The 26,341-nt window shown below is 45.0% G+C and overlaps 1 protein-coding gene across 1 annotated transcript in view; it reads right to left on the bottom strand.

Annotated features, from left to right (window-relative positions):
- Positions 1 to 26,341, bottom strand: part of WDR64 (WD repeat domain 64) — a 108,487-nt gene that overhangs the window by 13,174 nt on the left and 68,972 nt on the right. Inside the window, exons 18-28 of the mRNA XM_066623070.1 lie at positions 25,561 to 25,657; positions 24,068 to 24,123; positions 21,834 to 21,943; positions 21,514 to 21,621; positions 20,577 to 20,719; positions 18,966 to 19,071; positions 14,512 to 14,573; positions 12,840 to 12,949; positions 10,940 to 11,128; positions 9,050 to 9,149; positions 4,931 to 5,011 (exon numbers count right to left, since the gene is read on the bottom strand). Coding sequence (XP_066479167.1) covers positions 4,931 to 5,011; positions 9,050 to 9,149; positions 10,940 to 11,128; positions 12,840 to 12,949; positions 14,512 to 14,573; positions 18,966 to 19,071; positions 20,577 to 20,719; positions 21,514 to 21,621; positions 21,834 to 21,943; positions 24,068 to 24,123; positions 25,561 to 25,657 — 1,162 coding nt within the window. The remainder of the gene's footprint in view (positions 1 to 4,930; positions 5,012 to 9,049; positions 9,150 to 10,939; positions 11,129 to 12,839; positions 12,950 to 14,511; positions 14,574 to 18,965; positions 19,072 to 20,576; positions 20,720 to 21,513; positions 21,622 to 21,833; positions 21,944 to 24,067; positions 24,124 to 25,560; positions 25,658 to 26,341) is intronic.

Genomic DNA, 26,341 nt, shown 5'->3' with positions numbered 1-26,341 from the left:
TATCTTGGTCTACAGTTCAACACTGGGGTCGCCCTGTGGTGGAAAGTGTTGTGGCATGAATCACAGCACCAAGTGCCAGGAATTCTACAGACATCATCCCCACTCTGTTGAGGATTCAATTCTAGTCCCATGGGAGGTGGCCCTGCTTCCCTCCACCCCCACTAATTGCCCACATCATCAACAGGATACACAACTTCAGCACTGACTGCATCCTGATAACATTGGGGGCCAGCACAAATCTGGTTTGTACCTTTGTTCAAGATAGCAAGGGGTGAGTGCCTTCATCTACACTCCTGACAAAGGAACCAATCCTATCCAATTTTCCAGTGCCGGTGCAACCGTACCCATGGAGCACTGTATCCTGCGGTGGGGAGGCAGTCACAGAGGCCTCCTCAAGGTATGGGAACATTTGTGCTGCACCGGTGCTGGAACATTTGATAGGATTGGACCCTGAAACTCCTCTCAGAGTCAGGACTGAATACTTCATAAATTCAAAGCACTGAAGCTGATGGTGTGGAGGATCTGACCTTAGTTGGCTTTGATTTGAAGGAAATTTTAGCCCACTTGGGAAAATTGTCAGCATACAAGACTTATTTGGAAAAGTGATAATGCTTCGGTGCCTGTGTGGTATCATACAACATTCACCCAAGGGATGATTCTGTCCAGGATATCCACCTTAAGTTTCAGGCTATGCTAACTCTTCTCTAAGGGTTTGCTCTACTACCATCTCTGTCTCCCTTCGGGTAATAGTCAATTCGTTTGTTTTCTCACCACCCTCTGGTTAGAATATTTTTCTAGGAGCAGTCCTCAAAGAGCAAAGAGATTGGGTATTCATCTATCCTCAAGGCACATGGTGTGCACAGGGTTTCTCCCACTCAAGAGCAGGGTTAAGATGCTTGTCAAAGCTCTAGAACAGGGGTGTCAAACATAAGGCCCGGGGACTGGGTGCGGCCCCCAGAAGCTTTTTATCCGGCCCTCAGGCTCTCAGCTGCTGAGCAGTGCTAAGGTGTTACTGCTGAAACAGCATTGGTGTATTTTCTCTTCTGTCATTTGCAATTAATGAGAACAAAGTGCTGATTTCTGGCTATCAGCTGGTTAATGATGTCACTTTCTGGTTAATGACATCACTTCCGGCCCTCAGCAGGCATCCTGAATGCTAACTTCGGCCCTCTGTATGGAACGAGTTTGATACCCCTGCTCTAGAAGCTTCCAAGGTCAGCTCTACATATGTGCAGAACCCCATTAAAAGTGTCTGCAAGCATGTGTAAATATAGGCAGATAAATGTTTGAGCGTCTTTTTTCTGATTATTATTCTGTATAAATAAATGAAATATTTTCTTTCTAGATCTCCTTTTTTAAAGTCTGGTAAACCTAGGTGGGTCCTGACAGAGTGCCGTTTAAAAAAGTGGGTCCCAGTTCTAAAAAGTTTGGAAACCACTGCTGTAAAGCATTGAGCTATTTACATACCCAAGTTTTCGACTCCCAATGAAATCCCAAATTGTCATATTCAAATGATTGATATCCGAACTGCCACTGTCACATTTCAGTCCAAATTCTTAGTATGGAATGTATCAAATTTATTTAAACACAAGAACAATACAGCTGCTGATCAGATATACAAAAGAAACTGTTTTTTAAATGACAGAACTATCTTTTCTTCAACCCTTTCCACTTTGGGAGCTATCAAGAGCTGCTGCAATGTGATGCTGCTTCCATTTACACTCCCTGTGATTCTAATTGAGCTATTTCTGATTTATAACAGTACAGCAGGGAGTGCAGAAACTGAAGTCATGTCGTTCAATTGCTTCTCTGTCAGAAAGCATGACACAAAATGTCTGAAAGTAATAAACTGGAAATAACTTTCAGACGGATAGTCGCGTTAGTCTGTTGCAGCAAAAACGACAAAGAGTACTGTAGCACTTTAGTCTTATAGACTAGCCAATTCAAATAAATTGGTTAGTCTTCATTGTGCTACAAGACTCTTTGTTGTTTCAACTGGAAATGGAAGACTGCCAGATGTCATATTGCCTGGAGAAGATTTATCGGTTTCTTGAATTTTTAGACACATGAATCAACACGAATTTAAGCTTGAATTTGTAGTGTATCAGTCTTGGCAGCATCGAGCTCACCACTGGAACAAAATTCTTGATATTCTGGATGCCAAACCTAGAATTTGGCAAGAGGTTTCGCCTAACCCACACATCTGCTATGCATGTTTAGTTGAACATGCACTTCGGCGAAGGACCTCAGCTAGCCTAATCAGTTCATACTGTCTGAAAACCTCTTTTCCTGCCTTCTTCCATCCAACATACACCTACATCATGTTGTACATTTGTAGGAAGTAAAAAACATCTGTCAGGACAATGACAGCTGTGAGTTTGTTTCCCTGTGGGCATCCCAAGCAAACTGTCAGAACAGCTTCTCATTGGCTCTGGCTGACCAACCAGCAGATATGAGGAATGGAGATCAAATGAACTGATTAATTTTTTAAAAAAATCTCTCGAACATAGAGCAGTGCTTCCCAAACTCTTACAAGGGAGATGAGAGCACTGTATGTTGTGGGAGAAGGGGGAAGGCACCAATGCAATCCCCAGGATCATGCTGCTACTGGGAACGGGAGGGTTGTGTTTTTTTTTTACTTACCTGCAGCCAGCACTGCAATTCTTGGGGGTCCTGGGGGTTTCTGTGCCTGCAAAAGTCTAAAAAAAGGGGGAGAAAAAACAGGCTTTTCCTGTTTCATCATAAAAACCCCAAGTGCCTGTTTTTTCTTTTTCTTTTTATAGACTTTATCAGGCAGTCTAGAGCCCTAAGGAGGCCTCCCTGAGCCCCCCAAACCTCCCAGGACTACAGTACTGGCTGCAGGTAAGTAAAAAAAACCCTCCCATCCCTAGCAGAGGTGTGATCCTGGGATTTGAGTTGCTGCCTTACCTCCCTCCCCGCCCCTTAAAGGGGAAGGGACAAGTTCTTCCCTGGCTGATGGGTTGCAACTCAGCAGTTTGGGAACCACTGACATAGAGGTTTTACAGTTCCCTCTCTCTGTCCATTACACATCAAATTACCACATCTGGATCTAGGGTAGGCTCAACTAATGGATGAGTGGGCCAGTCACTCTGGTCATTGGAGCAAGGGTGCCATGACCACGAAGAGGAAGAAACCTGGGTTTTGTATGAATGGAAACTTGGAGGCTGCTTGTTTGAGTTGGGCAGAAAGCATTGGTAGCAGGAAGAAAAGAGGCATGACTGAAAACACCACAAACATAGCAAGGCAGTTAATTTGAGTGAAGGACTGGTCTGGAGAGTAGAGTAGGAAGGAGAGGTTAAAGAAGCTCATTGTAGTAATAATAAACAACATATATGGCACTTTTTAATGTTCAAAATATTTCACAATAGCATAGTGATAGTTCATGCGGTAGACGCAGAGAAGCACAAAGTGGAGTACAATTGCACTTTCTTTTCCCCACCTCAGCAACATGCACTGCCTAAGAATCCACTCCTGAGGAACCATCCGGAACAACATAGAATGAGACATGGTGGTAGGGCTGCCATGGGAAGGTATTAGGAAATCAGGAAAGTGCTTTATATGAATCTAAGTGTGGCTTCACTTGCATCAGGCATCTTTGAATCCAATTCATTCATTTCCCCATACTGCAGATTGAGGCTGAGGGATAATGGTTTACTTAAGGCCAGCTAGTGCAGCATTTCTCAACCAGTGGTACTTGTACCACTGGTGGAACTTGAGATGATGTTCAGTGGTACTCACAGGATCCTCCAGACCCCAGCCATCCAGCAATTTAATGCAAGCAGTAGTAGGAGGCTTGGCTCAGCAGACAGAGCTCCAGTGTGCGCTTTTTGCGCACTCAGAAATCCCTTCAGTCTGCCCTGAGCCTCTTACTGGTGTTTGTCATGTTGCATCTGGCCTCCCAATACAGACATAACTGGTGATGATGTAATCACCAATTATTTCTGGTGGTACTTCCAATAGGTGGAGTATGCAAAGTGATACAGTGGGAGACAAATGTTGAGAAATGCTGAGCTAATGTGTTTGTGGAAAAGGCCAGGTTTGAACTGGTGCCTTCCTGATACAAAGCTCAGTCTCCAAAATAACAGGAGAAGGAGACTTTGTCTATGATGGCACAAGTCAGGTCTTTTTTCTTTTTCCCTTTTTTTGGTAGGAGGGGAGGATAATGTGAAGGATCAAAACAGTCTAGACTAGGATGGAGATCAAACCTGGTTCCCCTCAGATCAGACAAGCTAAAACAAACTTCATGTTATCTGAAATGCATAAGTTGACCTGGAGCTTTCTTCTTTTCCTTTATAATAGCATGGAAGGTGTAAAATTGGGAGAGCTGGAGTTATTTAGAGTCCCCAGTAAGGTTCCAACCCCAACCATGTGCCCCTCCATGTACTATTTACAGAAAAAATATCTTCCTTTGGCTGCCAATGGGAACTTTCTCCTATAAATAATGTGCAAGGGAGGGGCACACAATCAGGGTTTGAACCGCAGGGTGGGAGCAAAATTCTCAAGTCCTCCCCCAACCCCATCACACTATTTAAAAGGGAAAAATTCCCAGGCTAACTTCTATCTTCCATATCATGTAATTTGGCACTGAGTGAAGTCTACGCCCAGAAGGCAATCTACCATAAATCTAGCATGGTATAAAGATATTAGGATATTCTGCTAAATACAGCTTTGTTATGCGCCATATCACTATGTTACTAACTGAAAGGGAGATGCATCTTACAAAAACATTCTAATATATAAAGAAGTTGATGTATGAGACTGGAAATAGAAAATCTCTGAGTGTACAAAACTGTTACAAAATGCAGAGGTAAATAGTTGCAAGTCACAATTTTTTCACTGATTTTCGCTGACAATTTTAATGTTTAGTTTTCTATGTAAGTTCCACTGAAGCAAATTACTTTGAACTCACCCGGTAGATAGGTATACAACCAAATATGACACCAGCATCTTTGTTTGCAGATCTGAAACTTTCCAGAGGTTGTTTAAGAATCTGTGAGATAGAAATCACATGGTCAACATATTTTCAATTCCAGAAAAAGAAATAAATAGTTGAAATATTTAATACATTCATTAATATTTTCATAAAACTTGGACAATACTCTGAGCAATATTATTACAGTCTTTGATAATATGGTCCATATTATTATTAGACAACATTGATAATCAAATGGTCATCTGGATACACATTTACATCCATCTATGAAAAAACGGTGGTGTTAACTGGTTGCCATTTTATACTCAAAATGTCCCTCAAAATTGTCCTCAAAATGGCCATAGTGCCAGAGGATTGGAGGGTAGCAAATGTATTATTATTATTATTATTATTATTATTATTATTATTATTATTATTATTATTATTATTATTAACAGTATTTATATACCGCTTTTCAACTAAAAGTTCACAAAGCGGTTTACAGAGAAAAATCAAATAACTAAATGGCTCCCTGTCCCAAAAGGGCTCACAATCTAAAAAGATGCAAATGAATACCAGCAGACAGCCACTAGAACAGACAGTGCTGGGGTGACACCAATGTAACACCAATTTTTAAAAAGGGAAGGAGGGGGAACCTGGGAAACACGCCGGTCAGCCTAACATCCATACCGGGTAAGATGGTGGAATGCCTCAACAAAGATAGAATCTCAAAACACATAGACAAACAAGCCTTGCTGAGGGAGAATCAGCATGGCTTCTGTAAGAGTAAGTCTTGCCTCACGAATCTTTTAGAATTCTTTGAAAAGGTCAACAGGCATGTGGATGCGGGAGAACCCATGGACATTATATATCTGGACTTTAAGAAAGCGTTCGACACGGTCCCTCACCAAAGGCTACTGAAAAAACTTCACAGTCAGGGAATTAGAGGACAGGTCCTCTCCTGGATTGAGAACTGGTTGAAGACCAGGAAACAGAGAGTGGGTGTCAGTGGGCAATTTTCTCAATGGAGAGAAAAGCGGTGTGCCCCAAGGGTGTGCCCTGGGACCGGTGCTTTTCAACCTCTTCATAAATGACCTGGAGACAGGGTTGAGCAGTGAGGTGGCTACGTTTGCAGACGACACCAAACTTTTCCGAGTGGTGAAGAGCTCCAGAAGGCTCTCTCCAAACTGGCAGAATGGGCAGCAAAATGGCAGATGCGTTTCAATGTAAAGTGTAAAGTCATGCATATTGGGGCAAAAAATCAAAACTACGTATAGGCTAATGGGTTCTGAGCTGTCTGTGACAGATCAGGAGAGAGATCTTGGGGTGGTGGTGGACAGGTCGATGAAAGTGTCAACCCAGTGTGCGGCAGCAGTGAAGAAGGCCAATTCTATGCTTGGGATCATTAGAAAAGGTATTGAGAACAAAACAGCTAATATTATAATGCCGTTGTACAAATCGATGGTAAGGCCACACCTGGAGTATTGCGTCCAGTTCTGGTCCCCGCATCTCAAAAAGGACATAGTGGAAATGGAAAAGGTACAAAAGAGAGTGACTAAGATGATTACTGGGCTGGGGCACCTTCCTTATGAGGAAAGGCTATGGCGTTTGGGCCTCTTCAGCCTAGAAAAGAGACGCCTGAGGGGGGACATGATTGAGACATACAAAATTATGCATGGGAAGGATAGAGAGATGCTCTTTACACTCACATAACACCAGAACCAGGAGACATCCACTAAAATTGAGCGTTGGGAGAGTTAGGATAGACAAAAGAAAATATTTCTTTACTCAGTGTGTGGTTGGTCTGTGGAACTCCTTGCCACAGGATGTGGTGACAGCATGTGGCCTAGATGCCTTTAAAAGGGGATTGGACAAGTTTCAGGAGGAAAAATCCATTACAGATTACAAGCCATGATGTGTATGTGCAACTTCCTGATTTTAGAAATGGGCTATGTCAGATGCAAGGGTGGGTACCAGGATGCAGGTCTCTTGTTATCTGGTGTGCTCCCTGGGGCATTTGGTGGGGCCGCTGTGAGATACAGGAAGTTGAACTAGATGGGCCTATGGTCTGATGCAGCGGGGCTGTTCTTATGTTCTTATGTTTTTCTTTTCTAAAGCTCAATGTTCTTTCAGATATAGGCTGAAGAACAGTTCTGGCATGGAAATACATGAAAGTGGAGAGACCCACATAATGAACTATGTTTCTAGTGTCCTACATGAGTCGTAGGGGAATTGCTGTTGGTCAGCAGTAGTGTACATGCTTTGCACTGAGATGGTCTAGTTTCAATGCTTGGCATCTCCAAGTAGGCTGGAACTCTGGAGAGCCACTACTAGGCAGTGTAAGCCATACTTAGGGTCACACTACATGCGATGATGAAAGTGTAATGTGATCATGTTTTGTTTTTTGTAACTAGCACAGGGCAGAGGGAATGAGGTAAAACAATGGGGGGAAAGGGGCGCATTTGGACTTTGACCATGTTGTTGGACCATGTTGTTCCAATTTTGATCATGCATTCCTCATATTTTAATTAGAATAAAAACTTCTACTTCTGCTGAAAGCCAGGGATATGATCAAGATCAAAATCACAGCAGGAGCAAAACCCTACCAACCTGTTGCATCTCCCAGTGTGCTATGTACAAAAACAAAACACATTCCATGTAACATCTAGTCTGGCCCTGTGTTAGGACCAACCTAGACATGTGCACATATGGGTGCATTGGGGTGTGCTTCCCACCAGAAGTGCCTCTTTTTCATCAAAAACTGCAAATTACAGGGTGACCCTGCTTGGGACCAAAGCACACAGAAAGGAGGCAAGCTCTTTCCCACGTGTCATTTTTGGGCTGAAATCCCTAAAGCAGCAGTTTCTTCAGATTGCCACTTTGAGAGCAAATTCCTTTTTCAGGGAGGCAATTTTCAGCACAAAAGTGGCACACAGGGAAAGAGTAAGCCATTGCTTTGATCCCCACGCTGCTACTTTTGATGAAAAAGAGGCATTTTTTTTGAACATTTGGGACACACTTCTTGTGCACATGTTTGTGCACATATCTAGTAAGGTCAATAGATGGACCAGTGGTCTTCCTCAGAAGTTTCTTATGCTCATGTAGTCAGGCCTTCACAATTGACGCTTGAAACTTTTGATCAGGGTGAAAGAGATGAAGAATGGATTTGTAGACATTCAAAGGCACAAATGCCACTTTTTGGCTATGTAATCTTTTTTATGCTACAGTTTCATAAGTACCAAGCACACACACATTTTCACACAAGACCAAAAAAGTTTTGAGCCTTTCAGTGCACACATGAATATTATTAAAGACATGATAGAAAGCAGAGAGATACTGTCAAATTACACTTACATTCTGGATGAGGGAGGTTTTACATTTGAATTACATATTAGTGTTGTGTGAATAAAAAGCCCTTAGACTGCATTCCTAGGCATGTCTATTCAGGAGTAAACTGCAATGAATTTTAATAGGACTTATTCCCAGGTAAATGTGTATAGGATTACAGCCTTGGGGCACAATCCTATCCTGTGGTGGAACAGGCAAGCCAGGAGGCCTGCACTGTATCCAACGCAGGATAGTGGTCGTAAGTGGCTTAGCCAGAGGCAAGGGGAAACTTTTCCCCTTACCCTTGGATAAGGGCTGCTGGCCCCAATGGGTCTCCTCAGACTTGCACCTCCTCTGAAAGTGGCACAAGTCTGAGGAGAGTGGAGCAGCTTGAAGCTGCTCCATTCTCTCTGGGAACAGGGGTTGGGATATGGCATAACTGCTGGATCCCAGCCCCGCCTCCTACTCCCTGCCCACCCGCCCCCAGGGCCGCCCACCGCCCGCCCTCCCCTGCCCAGGAACACCTCCCTCCCTCCCCGCCTCCCCCCGCCTCCCTTTTCCGCTTGCGTCGGCCCATCTGAGTCGGCATCTGAGGGGAAGCCGGCGCAGAGACTTATGTCAGCCTCCACAGGCCAGCGCTTCTCGGAGCGCTGGCCCGGCTTCCCCTCGAGGAGGCGCAAATGTGCTTTATGGCTTTACTAACTACTAGTTAGGATTACGGCTTTATTCTTATTTATTCTATCAGCAAAATTTTGAAAGAAGATCTAAGTGGCAATTGACCCTTATTACCATAGGTGAGGCCAGGGCTTTGAAAAACTTGAAATCTTGATCAACCTCCAAAGGGCCAGGCTTTTTTGAAGTCAAAGAGGATTTGGTCAGTGTCTTCCACCTGTCAAAAGAAGAGATAGAGGGAGGAAAATCAGGCATTTTTCCCCCGCCAAGTGTTAATTATATAACACTACTGTATTTAATAGTGTTACTCTTTATGTGAGTTAAGAGCTAAATGATAACATTATAATAAACATAAAAATAAGCTGTAAAGCAGCTTTGTCAGTTGAGGACTCCAATACACGATTGCTAGGGAGTGAGCACAGTGGGATGTAGGATTGCACTACATATATTTTATCCCCTAAATGAAAAATGCCACTCTACTGAAAACTGTTTGAACCTACCTGAAATATAAAATGTTCAATTGTGACAGGGTTTTTTGAAATATGAATTTTGTTACACTGTAACAAAATACACTGTAGGTGTTGAGTTGATAACTAAAGATAACTCAACAGCTTTTGAAAAAAAGTGACTTAAAAGGTCGTTATTTTAGGGGTTGTGTGAATATGGATCCTTGTCTCAGGATGGGCAGGCAGAAAAGAAAACAGCTTTTCCCTCTCATCCCAAACGTCGGAGGCTATAAGGCATTTCAACATTTAAACAAGTGTAAAAGCAACAACAAAAAAGGGAGGCTTCAAACCAGGTAATAAGAACATTTCTTTCCTTGCTTCTTTTGACAGGGCAAGAATTACAAATCGTCAGAAACTACCACCCTGATGCACACAATCTTTTTCAAAGAAGTCTGGCTAGGTTTTGAAGCTCCAGTCATGTTTCATTTCACTTTTGTCTAACACTGTCAGAACCTAACTTGTGCAGACATGCAGCGCAATCCTATCTTGTGCTGGAACACGCAAGAGGCTTGCATTGTATCCAGCGCAAGATAGGACTCCAAAGTGGCTCAGCCGAAGGTAAGGGGAAACTCTTCCCCTTAACCCCAGGTAAGCCACTGCAGCCCTTATGCGTCTCCTTGGACTTGTGCCACCTCCGGAGGTGGCATAAGTCCGAGGAGAGCGGAGCAGCTTGAAGCTGCTCTGCACTGCTCAGGTATGGGGGCTAGGATCTGGCATAACAGCCGAATCCCAGCCCCACTTCCTGCTCCCTGCCCACCCGACCCCAGGGCCACCCTCTGCCCGCCCTCCCCCCGTCCTGGAATGCCTCCCTCCCGTCTCCTCACCACCCTCCCCAGAACCTTGCATTGGTCGAGGTTGGCTGACACAAAACTCATTCCCTATCTTGGCACAGAGGCTGGATTCAGCCTCCATGGGCTGGTGCACCTCCGCATGCTGGCCCAGCCAACTCTGAAGGAGGTGCAAACGTGCCTTACAGCACTCTGGGCCTCCTGGGCCAGCGCAAGGGACTTGTGTCGGCCCAAGGGCGAGTATGATTGCACCCTTAATTAGCAAGGTGTATGGGTGAGTGGCTTTTTTGGTTCTCCTCAAAAAAGTCATCCATGGGGGGGGGGGAGAATGAGACAATGGCAGGAAGGACAATGTATGTCCATACCAACTGCAAGAAAACTTTAGCATTTTTTGATGAGATTGAAGAACATGGTAGAAGAAAAGCAGGTGGACAACCAGCTGTGTGGCATGAGTTGTGCCACTCCTTATGCAAATATCTGAAGATGGACCCATCTGGTTCAGGTTCCACCTTAATGTTCATAAGCTCACTGGGTTATATCCAAAGTTTTCTTTCTCCTGGATATCCAAATTTGGTAGCCAAATCTATGAAAATAACCTCTTGTTCCAATGACTTTTAGGAGGCTTTTATGCCATCGTTATTCCATATAGGAATAACTTGTAAACAAAGTGTAAACTTTCAATCTAATGCAGAATGCTACAGGTCCAGCCTTACCTCTCCCGGTCAAAGACTAGAGGATATTCAAACTTCTGCTTTTTTTCCATATACTTGTTGTCCTCTTTTATTGTCAAGGGAAGTTCATTTACATCACAGGGCAAAATTATATCAGCAGATTCAGAGAATTCAAACGGCCTGTGTTGACCAAAATAGCCGCAGTAGTGTCCATTGGCTGCATGCCAAAGCCTACATGGTTTGTGAAAAGAGCCCCCCCGCCCCGAGAAATGTTAAAATATACCTTTTAAATGGGGAGGGGGAAAGGCCTTTTTAGTTATGTCACATATGAAGCTTAGCAAACACACAGCATTCTAAATCTTTTGAAATGAATATCTTTCAAAGGGCATTATGGTTCCAGAGTGGCTCACAGCCCAATCCTGAGCTGCCCGGAGCTGCGGGACCCAGCGACGCCACGGAGGGGACATTTGTCCCCTTCCCCTGAGTAAGAGAAGCAGCCCCTCAATGGGGCTACTCACTTTAGTGGTGACTGTCCGGTTGCCGCTAAAGTGAAGGCGCTCATGTAGGGTGAGCAGCCCTACCCGAGCGCCCTGGATCCTGCGGAGCTCCTCCTACAGAGACCGCCAAGCTGCAGAACCTGGGCACCTGCTGCTCACTGGCTCAGCGCTTGTTGCGAGCTGCTGTGTTCAGGCCACTGGGACGGCTCCGGTATCTGCTGCTGGAGCTCCGCCGATGGCGTGGCACGCAGATAGCTGCCCAGTTGTTATTGTGCCTATCTCCCAAGGTCGGAGCGCTCTCTGCTCCCGGCGAGAAAGAAGGACTCAAAGGCAGAAGTTCTCCACCACACTCCTTCTTTACTATATACAAATATTTACAGTCCAGATAGTACAAATGGTACACAATTCTCAATACAAATGGACGTAGCCTCCGGCTCAACACTACTCTGCATCTCCCCCACCTTTGCTTGCCCCTGCTGGAACTTATACTTCTTGCAGCCAATGAGAGTGTAGGAAATACTGCACAGTCATGCTGACTATGCAGGTGCTGTCACACACACACGCACTCACATAAGGTCACCTGATGCACATCACCCGATGTTGCATCAGCTCCAAGTTCCCAGGGGGCTGTGCTGGCTTGCTCTGGTCAAGGCTTCAGGCCTGCCACTATGCAGCCAGTAAATTACATGTCAGGACTGGGGATCAACCCGTGACAGCGCCAGCCAGAGCTGAGCCAGCTCCAGCGGGAGCCGGGCTGCAAGCCCCGCAAATGTGCCTTACGGCATGTTTGCGACTGTCGTCCGTGCCATGGATGTGCGGTGCGGACCATAGGATCGGGCTCTCAGTCTGTCCACCATGACTGGCTATAGGTGTGTATATGCCCAAAATTGAAAGGGGCAGCTCACAGCTCCAGCCAGGGATCCAGTTGTGATAGGAGTGAGTTCAGCAGGCTCCTTTATAAAGTTGTTACAGATACCTGTTGCTGGCCTATTATCTGCTCCTGATCTTGTTTGTGTTCAACCTGCTACATGAAGGGGTTCCTAAGGCTCAGTCATAGATTGGGGAACCTGGGCAAGCCCCTCCTCCTTGGAAGACTTTGGATCAGCTGACCCTACTTGTGCAAGAGGGGAGGAGCTTCTCATATGTTCAAGACTGGGGATGGAAAAGAAGTTCACAGGTAAGCCCAAATTTCCCTATTCCTTCTTCCTCTTGTTGGGCAATAACCTCCTGCAATAAATTGTACTGTGTTGCATCTATATATTTGTCTCATTCATCCTTATTCAATGCCAATCTACTGAGGTGTGCCACAAGCCTGGGAACATTTGTGCCTGTGAGACCTTTACAAAGCACAAAAATTGTATATACAGATGTAGAGAGTGTTGTGAGCAGAGAGAGTGTTGTTGTTGAGAGACAGATTGCTATGCTGAGCACTGATGCTAACTAACCTGATGGAACAATCCATAGAAGCAGTCACCACTAAGTTCTTCTCGTTGTCATAAAACAGGCTGACTATTGCTGTGGAATGAGCTCGCCAGCAAACCTGTTGCTTTGCATGCTGCCATAAAAAAGAAGTTAAAATAAGCCAGGCAAATATTTGTTTCATCGATGGATGTTAATAAGTTCAAACATCCACACCACTGATGCCTAAAGCAAAGACCATGAATAGGTGTAGATGAGTCAGCCTAACACAGTCAAACAACCAACAAAGAATTAGGTCACCTTGTGGATGGGGGAAACATTGCCAGCAGCACATACATCTGATTCATAGACTCATAGAGTTGGAAGGTGCCTAAATGGTCATCTAGTCCAACCCCCTGCCTCTAGCAGGAAATTTTCCTACAGCATCTCCATCAGATGCTTGTCAAGCCTCTGCTTGAAGATCACCAGTGAGGGAGAATCTGCCACCTACCTCGGCAATCTGTTCCACTGCCCAACCACCCTTTCTGCCAGGAGTTTTTTTCCAGATATCCAATTGGAATTGGATTCAGTCCTCTCAAGATGTAAGTACACACTTGGTGGAGACCCAGTCTAAAAATCAGATCTTCACAATGCAGCTGCAAAGTAGTGGTCAGATGTTACATGGAAGCGTGGTGGGAGCAGGGTGTTAAACCTTTCCCCCATTTGGCACTTGAATCCACAACCATCTCCCCCCAGCCACTTTTTTGCATAATGTCAAAAACATGCATCCAGAGGGGAGGGGGCTGCAGGGAGTCCAGTGCTTTCTCAATCACTGTGTCGCAGTGCATTGGTGTGCTGTGAATGGTCTGCAGGTGTGCCATGGGCGTTTGGGGGAAGGTCATTTATTAGTAGCGCCAGTAGTGATGTGAGCCCCCCACCAACAGCATGTTGTACCTTGTCAAAAAAAAAAGCCAGATGGTGTGCCTTGACAATTTTAGTGCCTTGTCAGTGCACTGTGTGCAGATATGAGAAAGGTTGAAAATTGCTGTAATAGGCATTGGAAGTGTGAGCACCTTCTCCTGCCAGTCATTTTTTGACTTAAAATTGTCCCACCTCTGCTCCTTTGCAGCAGAGATCCAGGCACCTAGACATGCATCTCCACAAAATGCATAATTATGGCCTGTCACACAATCACTGATACCACATTTCATAAGCTTCCTAGTATAAAGTGCCAACCCCACCATGCATGTCAAATATCCATATAACCTATTGCCTCACCAAAACAAAACAAAAAAATAGCTCTGGTAATTTTACCAATGCCACCAACTGTATCAAGCAGGTCATCTGAATATTTGATAAGAGAACCTGTGCAAGGTGATAGCCAGAGGGATAAATACCACACCTAAAAGTATCAGGTTATGTTAAAGACTCCAGTAGAATCAAATGTAATTATCATGACCCTGTGCAATAAAAGTCATGTAGACTCAGGGTACATCAGAGGAAATACCTAAAGACATTAACTAAATCCATCCTTAATGTTTTTGAGTAATTCTAATTCTTTATTGTTTGTTTTCTTTAGTCTGAATTTTGGTGTAAATATTTTGATTTTTCTTTAAAAAGCAAAACACATGGATTAAAACAGCAAAGTGAAATGAGGATATATTTCCCTATTATAAGTAAAAAAAAAAATTACTAAATATAATATACCAGTTTCCTCACCTTATTGGCATCCATTGGATCTTCTAAGAAAGAGCCAATATTCCATCTTATCACATGCCCCTCTGTAAAAGAATAATTTAATGACTTGTAAATTCCATAAATAAGGGTCAAGATGGGTGATGGGTTAGGCCAGGTTTAAATTGTCAAAGAAATGTCATGGAATCTCATGGGGGCTGGTACCTTGCACAGAGTAGCCTTCTCCAGCTTGAAGAACTTTGCACTGATTTCCTCTATAACTCTGAAGTATTTGTTGTTTAATGCTTATATACATGTCATACAATTCACATTTTATTTGGATTTTTAACCTCTATGTCCCCAAAGCTCTGGGTGAACAACAACTTCTATAAAAATAAGCCTAGTGTTATACTAAAAGGTTGAAAACAGTATATTTAAAAGACAGATGTCTATGTTACATTTTCTAAAAAATGTACTGCTAAAATATCTTCAGCCACAAAATGCTTTTCATACTTGGAAGAAGTTCTCCTATCAGAAGGGAAAAGATTTACCTGTTCTAAGTGCTGCTTCACACATGTCATTTTACCAACACAGATGTACATAGTTATAGAGGGAAGAACCCCCACTGGATCAAATTGTGAACACATTCATATATGAAGAAGTCTGTTTTACTGGGCATGCCTCAGGAAGCTCTGATTACATTTACTGGATATTTTCATGTGACTAAATAGACATGTATGATCTTTACAAATGACAATGCAGATATTTTCCCCTATTCCCTGTTGATAAAACTATAATGTGTAATTGTATTATTAGCTTTTTGTAATTATTACCAGCACAGTCCTATGCAAGGCCTCAGGCAGCAGATCTCACAATCTGCTGCTGTAATCCCTGTTATCTTTGTAAGCATGAAAGCTATGTAAGCTATGAAAGGGCGCATGTAAGGGCGCAATCCTAACCCCTTATGTCAGTGCTTGCCAGCACTGACATAAGGGCAATGCAGCTCCAAGGTCAGGGACAAACATTCCCTTACTTTGAGAAAGCCTCCATGAATGCCACCCAACTGCAGGATGCAGCGTATGTCCCATTGGCACTGCTATGCCAGTGCTGGAAAGCACTAACATAAGGGGTTAGGATTGCGCCCTAAGTTATGTAAACGTGAAAGATGGACCACCTTTGTGCACTCCGGAGCAGAGGCTCCATTTGTCTGCCAGCAGATCATGGATACTGTACTGGAACAAGTGCGGTGACAGGAGGGGCAGCTCAGAGCAGGTAGAGGGTAGCCTGGGGGTGGGAGGAGATAGATCTCAGTGGCACTAGCATACGCCAAGATCCTATCCATTTTCCCACTCTGACACACCCCCTGAGGCTCTTTGGACTTATGCCAGCTAAATAGTTGGTGTAGATCTGAGGAGACCCACTAATGGACAGGCAGCCTACGGAAAGGTAACTCACTTTTGCCCAGCTCACAGATGTACACATTTGGTCCCTGTTGCGTATATGCAACGTTGGGCAGAAATGGCTTAAAAATATATTTACATACCTCTCCCACTATGGCATGCAGCATGTGCTCCAGCAGTGCACTTACATAGCATAAACTGGTAGGAGACAGGATTGGGCCATCATGTTAGTCCCTTTTTACAATTATGCAAAATTCTCCCATGCACTGCCCATTATGAAGGGGAATAGCACACTGTTTGGCATCCTGTTTCCATGGACCAATTTGCCAAGGAAGGTGCAGCAAAATCCTATCTTGCGCTCGAACAGGTAGGCCAGGAGGCCTGTGCTGTATCCAGTGCAAGATAGCGCCCTGAACTGGCTCAGCCAGAGGCAAAGGGAAACTCTTCCCCTTACCCCCGGGTAAGCCACCACAACCCCAATGGGTCCCCTTGAACTTGTGTCACCTCTGGAGGTGGCATAAGTCTGAGGAGAGCAGACTGGCTTGCAGCTGCTCTGCACTGCTTTGGAATGGGGGCTAGGATCAGGTACATCTCCACCGCTCCCCGTCCACCCCTGGAACCGCCCTCTGCCTGCCCTCCCCCTGCCACAGAATGCCTCCCTCCCACCTTCTCCCCGCCCTCCCCAGAGCCTTGTGTCAGCCAAGCTCAGCTGACGCAAGGCTCCCCTGTGAAGTTGGCACGGAGACTGGATTCAGCCTCCATGGGCAGGCGCGCATCCCTGCAACAGCCCAGCCGACTTCCGAGGAGGCGCAAACATGCTTTACGGCACATTTGCAACCCTCCTGGTCCGGCACAAGTGACTTGCATCAGCCCAAGGGCACCTTAGAATTGAGTCCTTAAGCACACTTCAGGCCACTGAAATAAATGGACTTAATCATGCTTAAAACTGTGTTGGGTTGTGTCAACAGATTTTGCATATTTTTATTTGAAGTGAAATCACTCTGAACAGTATGTAGTTCTTGCATATCTTGTACAAGAGCAAGTCACAATGAATATGTCAACAAAAAATGCCACAGCTAAAGCTAACAAATAAATGTGACAGCAAGTAACTTAGATACAAAAGCAGGAATGATGGTAACTAATCTGAAAAAGTCATTCTGAGAAACATCAGACTTTGTGAGTGGTCTGGGAAGGTTAAATCCACATCAATAATGGCAGTCTCACCTCAGCCTGCAATGCCGTATGCAGCCACTTGGGAATAAGCCCTACTGAACATAGTGGGACTTACTTCTGAGCAAATACGCACAGGATCAGGCTGCACGTTACCTGGCCAGCTGATCATCAGTCTTGTCTGAATTCAGCATTCATCCATGAGCTTATTTTGGAGATTCTGACAAAAGTCAGGGTGATAAAAGCCTTGAGCAACATGAGCAAGTTTTAACGCTCACAGAGGGGCTGAATCTCAGTTAGCAGTCTGTGCAAAAGCCAGCTTCTTTCACAGCTGTTGAAGAAAATTACACAGTCATGTTTGGAAGTGAGTTGTCCTCTTTGGTCAGGGAAGAAGCGACTTGCTGGCTCATAATCTTGCTCCCAAAAGAAGAGGGGGCAGAAAGGGAGCAGCAGAGTGATGGATCAAACTCCCTTTTTGTTCTGTTTTTGAGACTCCAGTACATCAAACTTACAAAACAATACAGTATGTCAGGATTAGGTAACGGCTACCAGTTAGCCATCAGATTAGTGGCTGCTAGTCCAATTACTTCTCTGAATGAGGCATTACTGTCTCAGAGTTTTCTTAATGGGAGACTTTCCTAGAAGTTGGAGGGAGCCATGACAGATGCTAGGAATATACGTATCCTCCACTTGAAAGGGAGAGCTGAGGTGAGAGGGTGTTCTAGCGGGGGCTTTCGGGCCAGGGCTAGAGGTTCTTTTGGATCACAGGAAGAAGTGAATCTAAGTTCAGGGCTGTCAGGAGAGAGCTTTATTTGGCAAAAACTTAACAGCATCTACTTACAGGAGCACCTCCAGTCATAGAGGCATACCCTGGCACAGCATTTCAGGTGACTCTACAGACAACATAGCCGGCCAGTGTCCAATGAAGTCCGAGAGCAAAACAATGACCAAATGCAGACGCTTTTATAGACTAGCTGTTTACATCACAGTCTTATCAGGAAATCTGTGCTAACTGGCAGGAAATGGACTACTTGACAGCAGAAATGATATATGTCTGACTATAGCCGGGATTCTTATAAGCGGTGCAACAGATAATGACCAGGCTGATGCCAGCAAAATATGTTCCCACCATTAGAGAGGCGGTTATCAAGCAGGTGCATCAAGATAGAGAATAAATAATAATAATAATAATAATATACAGTATTTATATACCGCCTTTCTTGGTCTTTATTCAAGACTTTATTCAAGGCGGTTTACACAGGCAGGCTTATTAAATCCACGCAGGGATTTTTACAAATTGAAAGAAGGTTCTCTCTTTCAAGAACCACCACATTCAAGATGTTACACTCCGATCTGGTTTAACATTCTGGCCTCCATCCTCCCACGCTCCGAGCAGATGGAACAGCTCAGCTGCAGCTTGCCAGCTGCTTCAAGGTCGCACGGTGCCAGTGGCCTCGAACTGGCGACCTTGTGGATGTTAATCTTCAGGCAAATGGAGGCTCTACCCTCTAGACCAGACCTCCTGCCCAACATAGCTTGGGGTAAATATCTGGGCATTCCTTATCGTCTTATGCTCAGCACATGAGCAGATGCAGTGGCTGAGAGTCTGAGGTTGGACTCCTTGGTTGGAGTCTGAGTTCTTGTTGCTTCCTATGGGAAGGGCTTAGCAAGAAAGCAGGCAGTTCCCAGGAACTGGGAGACACACCAAAGATGCGTATGTCCCCAGTATTGGAGTGCTTCTGATTATTCTTTAGCTACAACCACTATAACGTGGTTGTAATTCTTCAGAAGTTATCCAGATGGGTTTTGTGGTCATTTTGTCAGATATGAATAGCTCTGGTCCTATGACTCACTTTTTGTTGGCAGCATCTTTTGCTTAAAAAAAAAAAAAAAGATTCTGAGAGCCATGGCTGAGAAACGATTGCTTACCTTTGTTAGCTGCAAAAAGCATTTTAGCAAATACATCTGTGCAGAGTGCTGTCAAAGGGATTGGAGGATGCTTTGTGAATGGCAAAATTTCTTTCAAGAGATCTCCCTACATAACAAAAAGACCATAATCACAGTCCCATTTAACAAAACAGATTTTTCTGACATGTCAGGCTTGGGGGAACACATGAGTCACACTGGTCTTTTTTTAAATTTATTATAGCACCAGTTGTTTTATGTGTAAACATTTTTTGAAGTCTTCCTTTTTAGCTGTTTTATATGATTAGATTTTTCATAGTAAAATAGACACATCATGTCAATTTGTATCCTTGGAACCCTACTGATGCCAAAAGGATTTCACAGTGTGCTAGTCAGATCTGATTATCTGAATAACTTTGCTGTTATGTCTACAAGCTGAAAAGAACACGTATGTTCTTTTTTTAATTAAACTGCAAAATCAAATCAAAATTAAGACATGATACATAATCTAAACATCAACCAACAACTTAGACAGTGCAATGCAGCTTAGTACTAAAGGAGTCTAAAGATTGGGAAAATTGAAACTTAAAATATGTATTCAAGTGTCATTTATTCCAGTGAAATATTCCATGGCTGCCACCTTATTAGCATAGGTCAACTTCAGCTGTCCTGGAGAAAACATTAGCTTGTGTTCCAAGAGAGAGTAGCATCTTTTACCTAGGAAATGGGACAGATTCAGCCCATTCTGATGGATACACTATTATGAATGTACCAATGCCTTAAAATAACCAAGCATGCATATTTCTTTTGATGTTGGAGGGCTGTTGCTACCTCCTGCTCTACCCATTGCTATAGACACCCAACAACCTACTTAAACAATGCATGCACATCATAGGGTAGTCATGAAACCTGCTGCTGGCTGCTGAAACAGTGGTGGGACTTGGAGGAGCAGAACTAGTTGAGTACTCAACACTAGTTGGGCACCCTCATGTTGATGCTTAGGGTCTTTTCCAAATTAGTTACTTATTTAGATCAGTTTAGTTTAGTTGTTTACTATTAGTTGGGTCTGGGAGTTGTGGCAGCCTGACTGCTGTCTACATGCTCCGATGTCATCAGAGGCCCCAGATGATGTGGAAAGAGCCAGCGGCCCTCCTGAAAGTCTGAGAAATGCTGGTATGTGAAAGGACCTTGCCCATACGACCTAGGCCTTCTGATGTTACAGTGGTGTGGGAAGGAGACGTAAGAAAAGCCCTATTTGATCAGGCCAAAGCTCATCTAGACCACTGTCCTCTTTCCCACAGTGACCCAACAGCTGCCTCTCAAAGCCCACAAGCAGGGGATGAAGGCATCCTCTCTCCCACTATTAATTTCTTGCAACTGGTATTCAGAGACATAATCCGCTGAACCTGGCAGTATTATATAGCCATGGCTAGCAGCCAATGATAGACTTGCCCTCCATTAATTTGTCCAATTCCCCTTTAAAGCCCACAATCTGCTGCCTGAGGTGACCACTTCAATTGGCCTCATGGATAGGCCAGCCCTGCTCCTTATGCTCTTGTACTGTGTGTTCATTGACTAAGAGCAAAATATAAAAGGCCTTTTGCTACCCCAATCCCATTATGCAGAAAAGCCTACCGTTATAGTCCACAGACAAAGACAACCATCTTCGTGAGCCGAGGCAAGAATGGGTATGTATTTATGACACTGTTCCTGCTCAGCTTCCAATAAATTGTTCTCCACCACGAATAAATCTGGAATTTTTAATTCTATTTGGCCTTCTGTTTCAGAACATAATTGAGTATTAATTTCTCATCATAATTCTTCTATTAATGTTTCTTTAAAATAAAATAAAAAGTCACATCAGGCAATAAATATGCTTTACACCAGTGGTTCCCCTTTAAGGGGAATGGTCCAGAGATCGGCAGCAACACGAGCAGGACAACTGTGCTGCTACAGGGGAGGGAAGGGTTATTTACACTTACCTGGGGGTTGCTAAGGCTCTCCGAAAGCTGGCAATCCTGCAACCCCTTCTGCCATCCTCCTGGCAGCTCCAAACTGATTAAAAAAACACACACACTCTTCCAGTTTCATGATGAAAAGAGTAAGTGGTTTTTTCCCCCTCTTTTTAACAGCAGTTTGGAGCTGCCAGGAGGGCTGCAGACCCTTGCAGGGTCCCCAGACCCTTTGGAGAGCCTTAGTGACTCCCAGGTAAGTGTAAACAACCTTTTCCTCCCCTGCAGCAGCACAATTGTCCCAATCATGTTGCTGCCCCTTCCCCTGCACCTTCCGCTGCAAATACTTACAGGGTTCCCAAAGTCTGAGTAGGACTTTTGAAACTACTGCTTTACACTGATACTGCAATTGCAATATCTTTGTCAACGGCTTGTAAAGCAGGGCTTTCAGAAAAGATTTGCATTATTGTTATGGAGTTTGATAAGTCCGGTTTGATCCTTTAAGGGCGCAGTCCTAACTTGCGCTAGAACAGGCAAGCCAGGACGTTTGTGCTGTATCCAGCGCAGGATTGTGGCCAGCAGCGGGTTAGCCAGAAGCAAGGGAAAACTTTTCCCCTTACCCCTGGGTAAGGGCTGCGGGTGCCTATGGGTCTCCTCAGACTTGCGCCTCCTCTGAAAGTGACACAAGTCCGAGGAGAGTGGAGCAGCTTGAAGCTGCTCCATTCTCTCTGGGAACAAGAGATGGCACAAGTCCAAGAAGAGCAGAGTGGCTTGAAGCCACTCCGTTCTCCCTGGGGACGGGGGTTGGGATCCAGCATAACTGCCAGATCCCAGCCCCAACTCCTGTTCCCCACCCACCCACCCGGGGCTGCCCATCACCCTCCTTCCCCTGCCCAGGAATGCCTCCCTCCCTTCTCCTCCCCATCCCCCTCACGCCTACCTTGTGTCGGCTCATCTGAGCCAACGCAAGGAACTGGGAGGAAGCTGGTGCGGAGGCTTCCATCAGCCTCCGCAGGCTGGCGCTTCTCGGAGCGCCAGCCTGGCTTCCTTCTAGGGAGGCAAAACGTGCTTGATGGCACGTTTGCAACCCTCCCAGGCTGGCCCAAGGGACTTGGGCCGGCATAGGGCGCAGTTAGGATTGCGCCCTAAGTTGCTTCAGTCTGTGATTTGCTTGCATGATCAGAGGCTTCTGGAGCGGAAAGTGAAAGTGACACAGATTGACAGTGATGAAAAGACCCCCTGGTAAATTTAGGTTCAATTTATTTTCATTTCATTTTCGTATCATGAATCATGATCGTTGTCTTAGTAGCATGCAGAGTTCACAATCCAATGCTGCTAGCCTATGGTAAGTGACCTGAAAAGGACCAGGTATGGTGAACAATTGTTTGTGGATAACATACCATGGGATCCAAGCCCAGGCACGCAGACTTTATTTTCTCAGATTACTAACCCTGAATCAAAAACTTCTCAACAACTTCAGTTATCTTTGTTATAATAAGGAAACTCAAAAAGAATTTCATTGCATGAAAATCTACTAAAATAACCTTCTCTTTGGAATTTCATAAGTTTGAACTGATACTTCAATTCATTCATTCATTCATTCATTCATTCAACTCAGCTACTCACTAGCACTAACCTTTGGACAAGTTGTTGCTATTTTTTTATTAAAATGTTTTCTTACTCATGCATTTAAAAAGTTATGAACCATCTTCTAATATATTGGAATACAGTCCTGTCTGTACCTGTAGCCGCTGCTGTGCAAACAGCCTCACTTTTAGCACCTTCCTGAAATCAAATAACAGCATGTGCATTAAGTTGGAGATCTGGAAATTAGTTTGCATACAGTCAGGTGGAGAAAGAAGCCTCCAGTTTAAAAAATGAAAACAAAAAATGAATGCACAAACACTTCTCAGAAATGTCTACAACATAATGTCAAACTACAGGTTGTGACTCATTATTCGTGAGGGTTCTGTTCCCAGAACGCATGTACGTCAGAGCTGCATTGTCCTTATGTCAGTGCTGGAAAGCACTGACATAAGGGGTTAGGATTGCGCCCAAAGTCTCTTTGCTCCAGTGATTTAAAAAAAGCCTTGCTGACCTTTTGAAATGCACACAATCAGTCTCTCTCCAGGCGCTTAGTCTTCACAAGGAGGCAGCGATCCCTCCCTTCACCAGGAGCCCCAGCAAGGGGGGAAATAGAGGAGGTGATAATCGCTGCTATTTAGCCTTCTTTCATGTGCTCAGGGGGAAGGGAGGAGTGAAGCCTGCAGACAGAGTGAGTGATGGATTGTCAGCCGGCTGCCCTCTCTGACATTATTAAACTACTGTTTTCCTTCAATTTAATTTAAATAGCAACTGTGCTGTGGAAGATTAGGACAGAGGTGTGAGGGGAAGGGGCATTTCTCCAAAAGCAACTTCCCTTCAGGGCCCTTGGGGGTGTGTGATTTTCATTAGAATTACAGCTTGGGGGCAGGGCCATAGCTGGGCAATGCCCACCCTGAGTCAGCAGTTTGCCCACCCTCACAAATACAGGTCTTTGAAGTTTCTCCATACTTATCCTTTAATTTTGTACACTGGTATATGCACCAGCACACCAGTGTATGCCCACCCTGAAAAAATAGTTGCCCACCCACCTCTAGAATCCTGACTACAGACCTGCTTCAGGGAAAGAGTTAACTACTATCCTCCCTACATGCTGTGGTCCCAGTCTTGATCACTCCTGTGGCTGCTATTTTTATTTTTTTTAAATCAGTCACCATCAAGTGATGTTTGACTCATATTCCAATTTCCAAATTCAAAAGAGGGAGTCTTGGACTTCTGGGGGAAATTCAACCCTTCATAAGCTGGTAAAAAGTGAATGGAATCACATTTACCCTACTCTCTTTCAGTATGTACATGACTCAGTTATTCCTCCTTTCCTAAGGAAAAAACACCATAAGCGGCTGATTTTTATGCCTGCAGCCTCACCTGAGGGGCAGCTCATCTGTGCTTTGAGTGGTGGGCCACCTGTCACCCAATGGCATAGCTAAGGGGGGCAGGGGGGTACATTGTCCCGGACACCACATCTTGAGGGAGTCTTAGGGCCCAATCCAGAGCCCTGTGCGCCAGCTCACCAGAGCCCTGCATGCACCTTCCTATGGGCCCTGCCAGAGTTAGCCCAGCAAGAGCCCACACTGGGCTAGCTCTAGTGCTGGGCATGGGTTCTGCCACCTGGTGGTCGCCCAGACCACCTGGCGGAGAAGAGGTGAATGGGGGTGTGGAGGGAGGCAGGGAGAAGGCATTCCAAGTTGAGGGGGAGGGGTGGTGGGTGGAGGGAGCAGAGGAGGCATAGAAGGGGAGGGAGCAGGGAAGGAGGGGATGGGACTGGTGTAGAGCTCCACTGGATCCTGAGCACCCTGTGGGACTGCACTGTCTGACACAGGACTCTAATTCTGCGGTAGCTCCAGAGCTGCTGTAGAATCAAGTAGCCCCATTGTGGGGCTGCTTCCCATACCAGGGGGGAGGGGGCAAAAGTCCCTTTTCCCCAAGGAGCCACTATGGGCTGCCCGGTTGTGCGTTAAATGCCGCAGCAGCCCCACGTGCCAGGCAGCTCAGGACTGGGTTGCCTGTGGCCTTCAAAAGGCACTTCTAGTTTTTGCTGAAAACCAGAAGTGCTTTTGTCACAGGTTGAACCCCGGCCTGACTGGTAATTTACTGGCTGCACAGTATCAGGCCTGAAGCCTTGGCCAAACCAGGAGTGCACAGCATCCTGGGATCCTCAAGCTGATGCAACATCGGGTGATGTGCATCAGGAGATCTCATGTGTGTGTGTGTGTGTGTGTGGCAGCAGCAGCACAGTCAGCATGACTGTGTAGTAATTCCCAATGCTGTGATTGGCTGCAAGAAATATAAATGTCCAGCAGAGGCAAGCAAGTGTGTGGAAAAAGCAGAGCATTGTGAGCCGGAGGCTACGTTGGTCAGAAAAGTGGATTGTGTACCGTTGTACTACTTGGACATTGTAAATATCTGTACATATAAGTAAAGGAGGAGTGTGGTGGAGAACTTCTGCCTCTGAATCTTCCTTGTCACCAGGGGTGATTGTGGCTCGGCCGTGAGGCACAGAAATGTCAAACAGCTGTGCACAGCAGCTCGCAACAGCTTTTCAGAGGCATCTAAGATGCCATCTGGTGTGTGTGTTATCAGGGGTGGTAAAAATTTTTATGCCCCCTGGTGCCAGGTGCCTTAGCTACGCCACTGCTGCCACCTCCCCTGGCCCATTACTGGTTTGAAGGGAGGACGGGGATATGATTAAACTTCTTCCTGTTCTTCTAGCACTGCCAAAGATGATGGCAGCAAAGGTAGAATTCCCAATGTGGGGTGGGAAAAACCCCTGCTTGAAATCCTGGAGTGCCACTTCCAGTCTGTGTTGACAATAATAAGCTGGGCAAACCAATGGTTGACTCAGCAGAAGGCAGTTTCCTACGTTTAGCCTGTGAACATCTGCTCATCTGTATGCAGGAACGGCTCCTCACTTTCCTGTTTTAATGTCACATACATAGTCTTTTGACACATCATTACCCAATCTTGTGCAAGAGTTAACTGGAGTTTTTATTTTATCTATAAGGTAATATGCATAAAAAGACAAATGTCCTTGGCTGTTGTAAGGGGACAAGAAAGAAATAGCATACCTTCTTTATGCTGCATAAGCTGCTATCTACAACTTCGTGCATGGGATTGACATCACTCTGAGGTTCCGAACTGTAGGTGGAACACACACTCATTTGCCTGCATGGAAGACAGCATCCACAGGGCTCAGAACTTTAACACATACCAGTAATCATATGTCATTTCATTGAAAATACTGAACAGAAACATCAAGAGCATCTGTCTACAAATACAACCATGATCTTGCCTGCTGTATGTCCTCCCTATAAATCTATCCCAGAAAGCAGGCTCGAAAGCTAGAAAACCAGATCATCTCTGGTCAGATTGTCTCATCTCTGGAGGCTTTCTGAGGCCTGCAGTGGCCACATGCAACGCCCACAGCCACTGTAGCCCTCAGAATGGTCAAAAAGGCAAAAAAAAAAAAAAAAAAGCAACTTCCAGTTTTACGATAACACCTTTTTTTAAAAAAAACCTTATAAGGCATTAGGAGGCCTGGGGAAGCCCCAGAGGGCTTACAAGGCATTAAAAATGTCACTTCTGGTTTTATCAGGGTTTTCTCTCTCTCTTTTTTGGCCATTTTGTGGCCTGCAGTGGTGGTGGGTGGTTGTGAGCTGCCTCTGCAGGGCTCAGAAAGACCTTGAAGGCAAGGGGAGCTCAGTTCTCCTCACCTCTAGTGGGCAGGAGGTGTCCCTGAGTATCCATGAGTTCAATTAACCGGGGGGGGGGGGTTGGTGGTGGTTCTGGAACAGAACCCCAGTGGATACTCGGGCATGCCTGTACCAAGAGATTGTAAATGTATTGTCA

Source organism: Tiliqua scincoides, chromosome 1 (genome assembly GCF_035046505.1).
Source record: "Tiliqua scincoides isolate rTilSci1 chromosome 1, rTilSci1.hap2, whole genome shotgun sequence".
Taxonomy (NCBI): Eukaryota; Metazoa; Chordata; class Lepidosauria; order Squamata; family Scincidae; genus Tiliqua; species Tiliqua scincoides.
The sequence above is the reverse complement of the archived record's forward strand: the minus strand, read 5'-3'. Positions and strand labels throughout refer to the sequence as shown.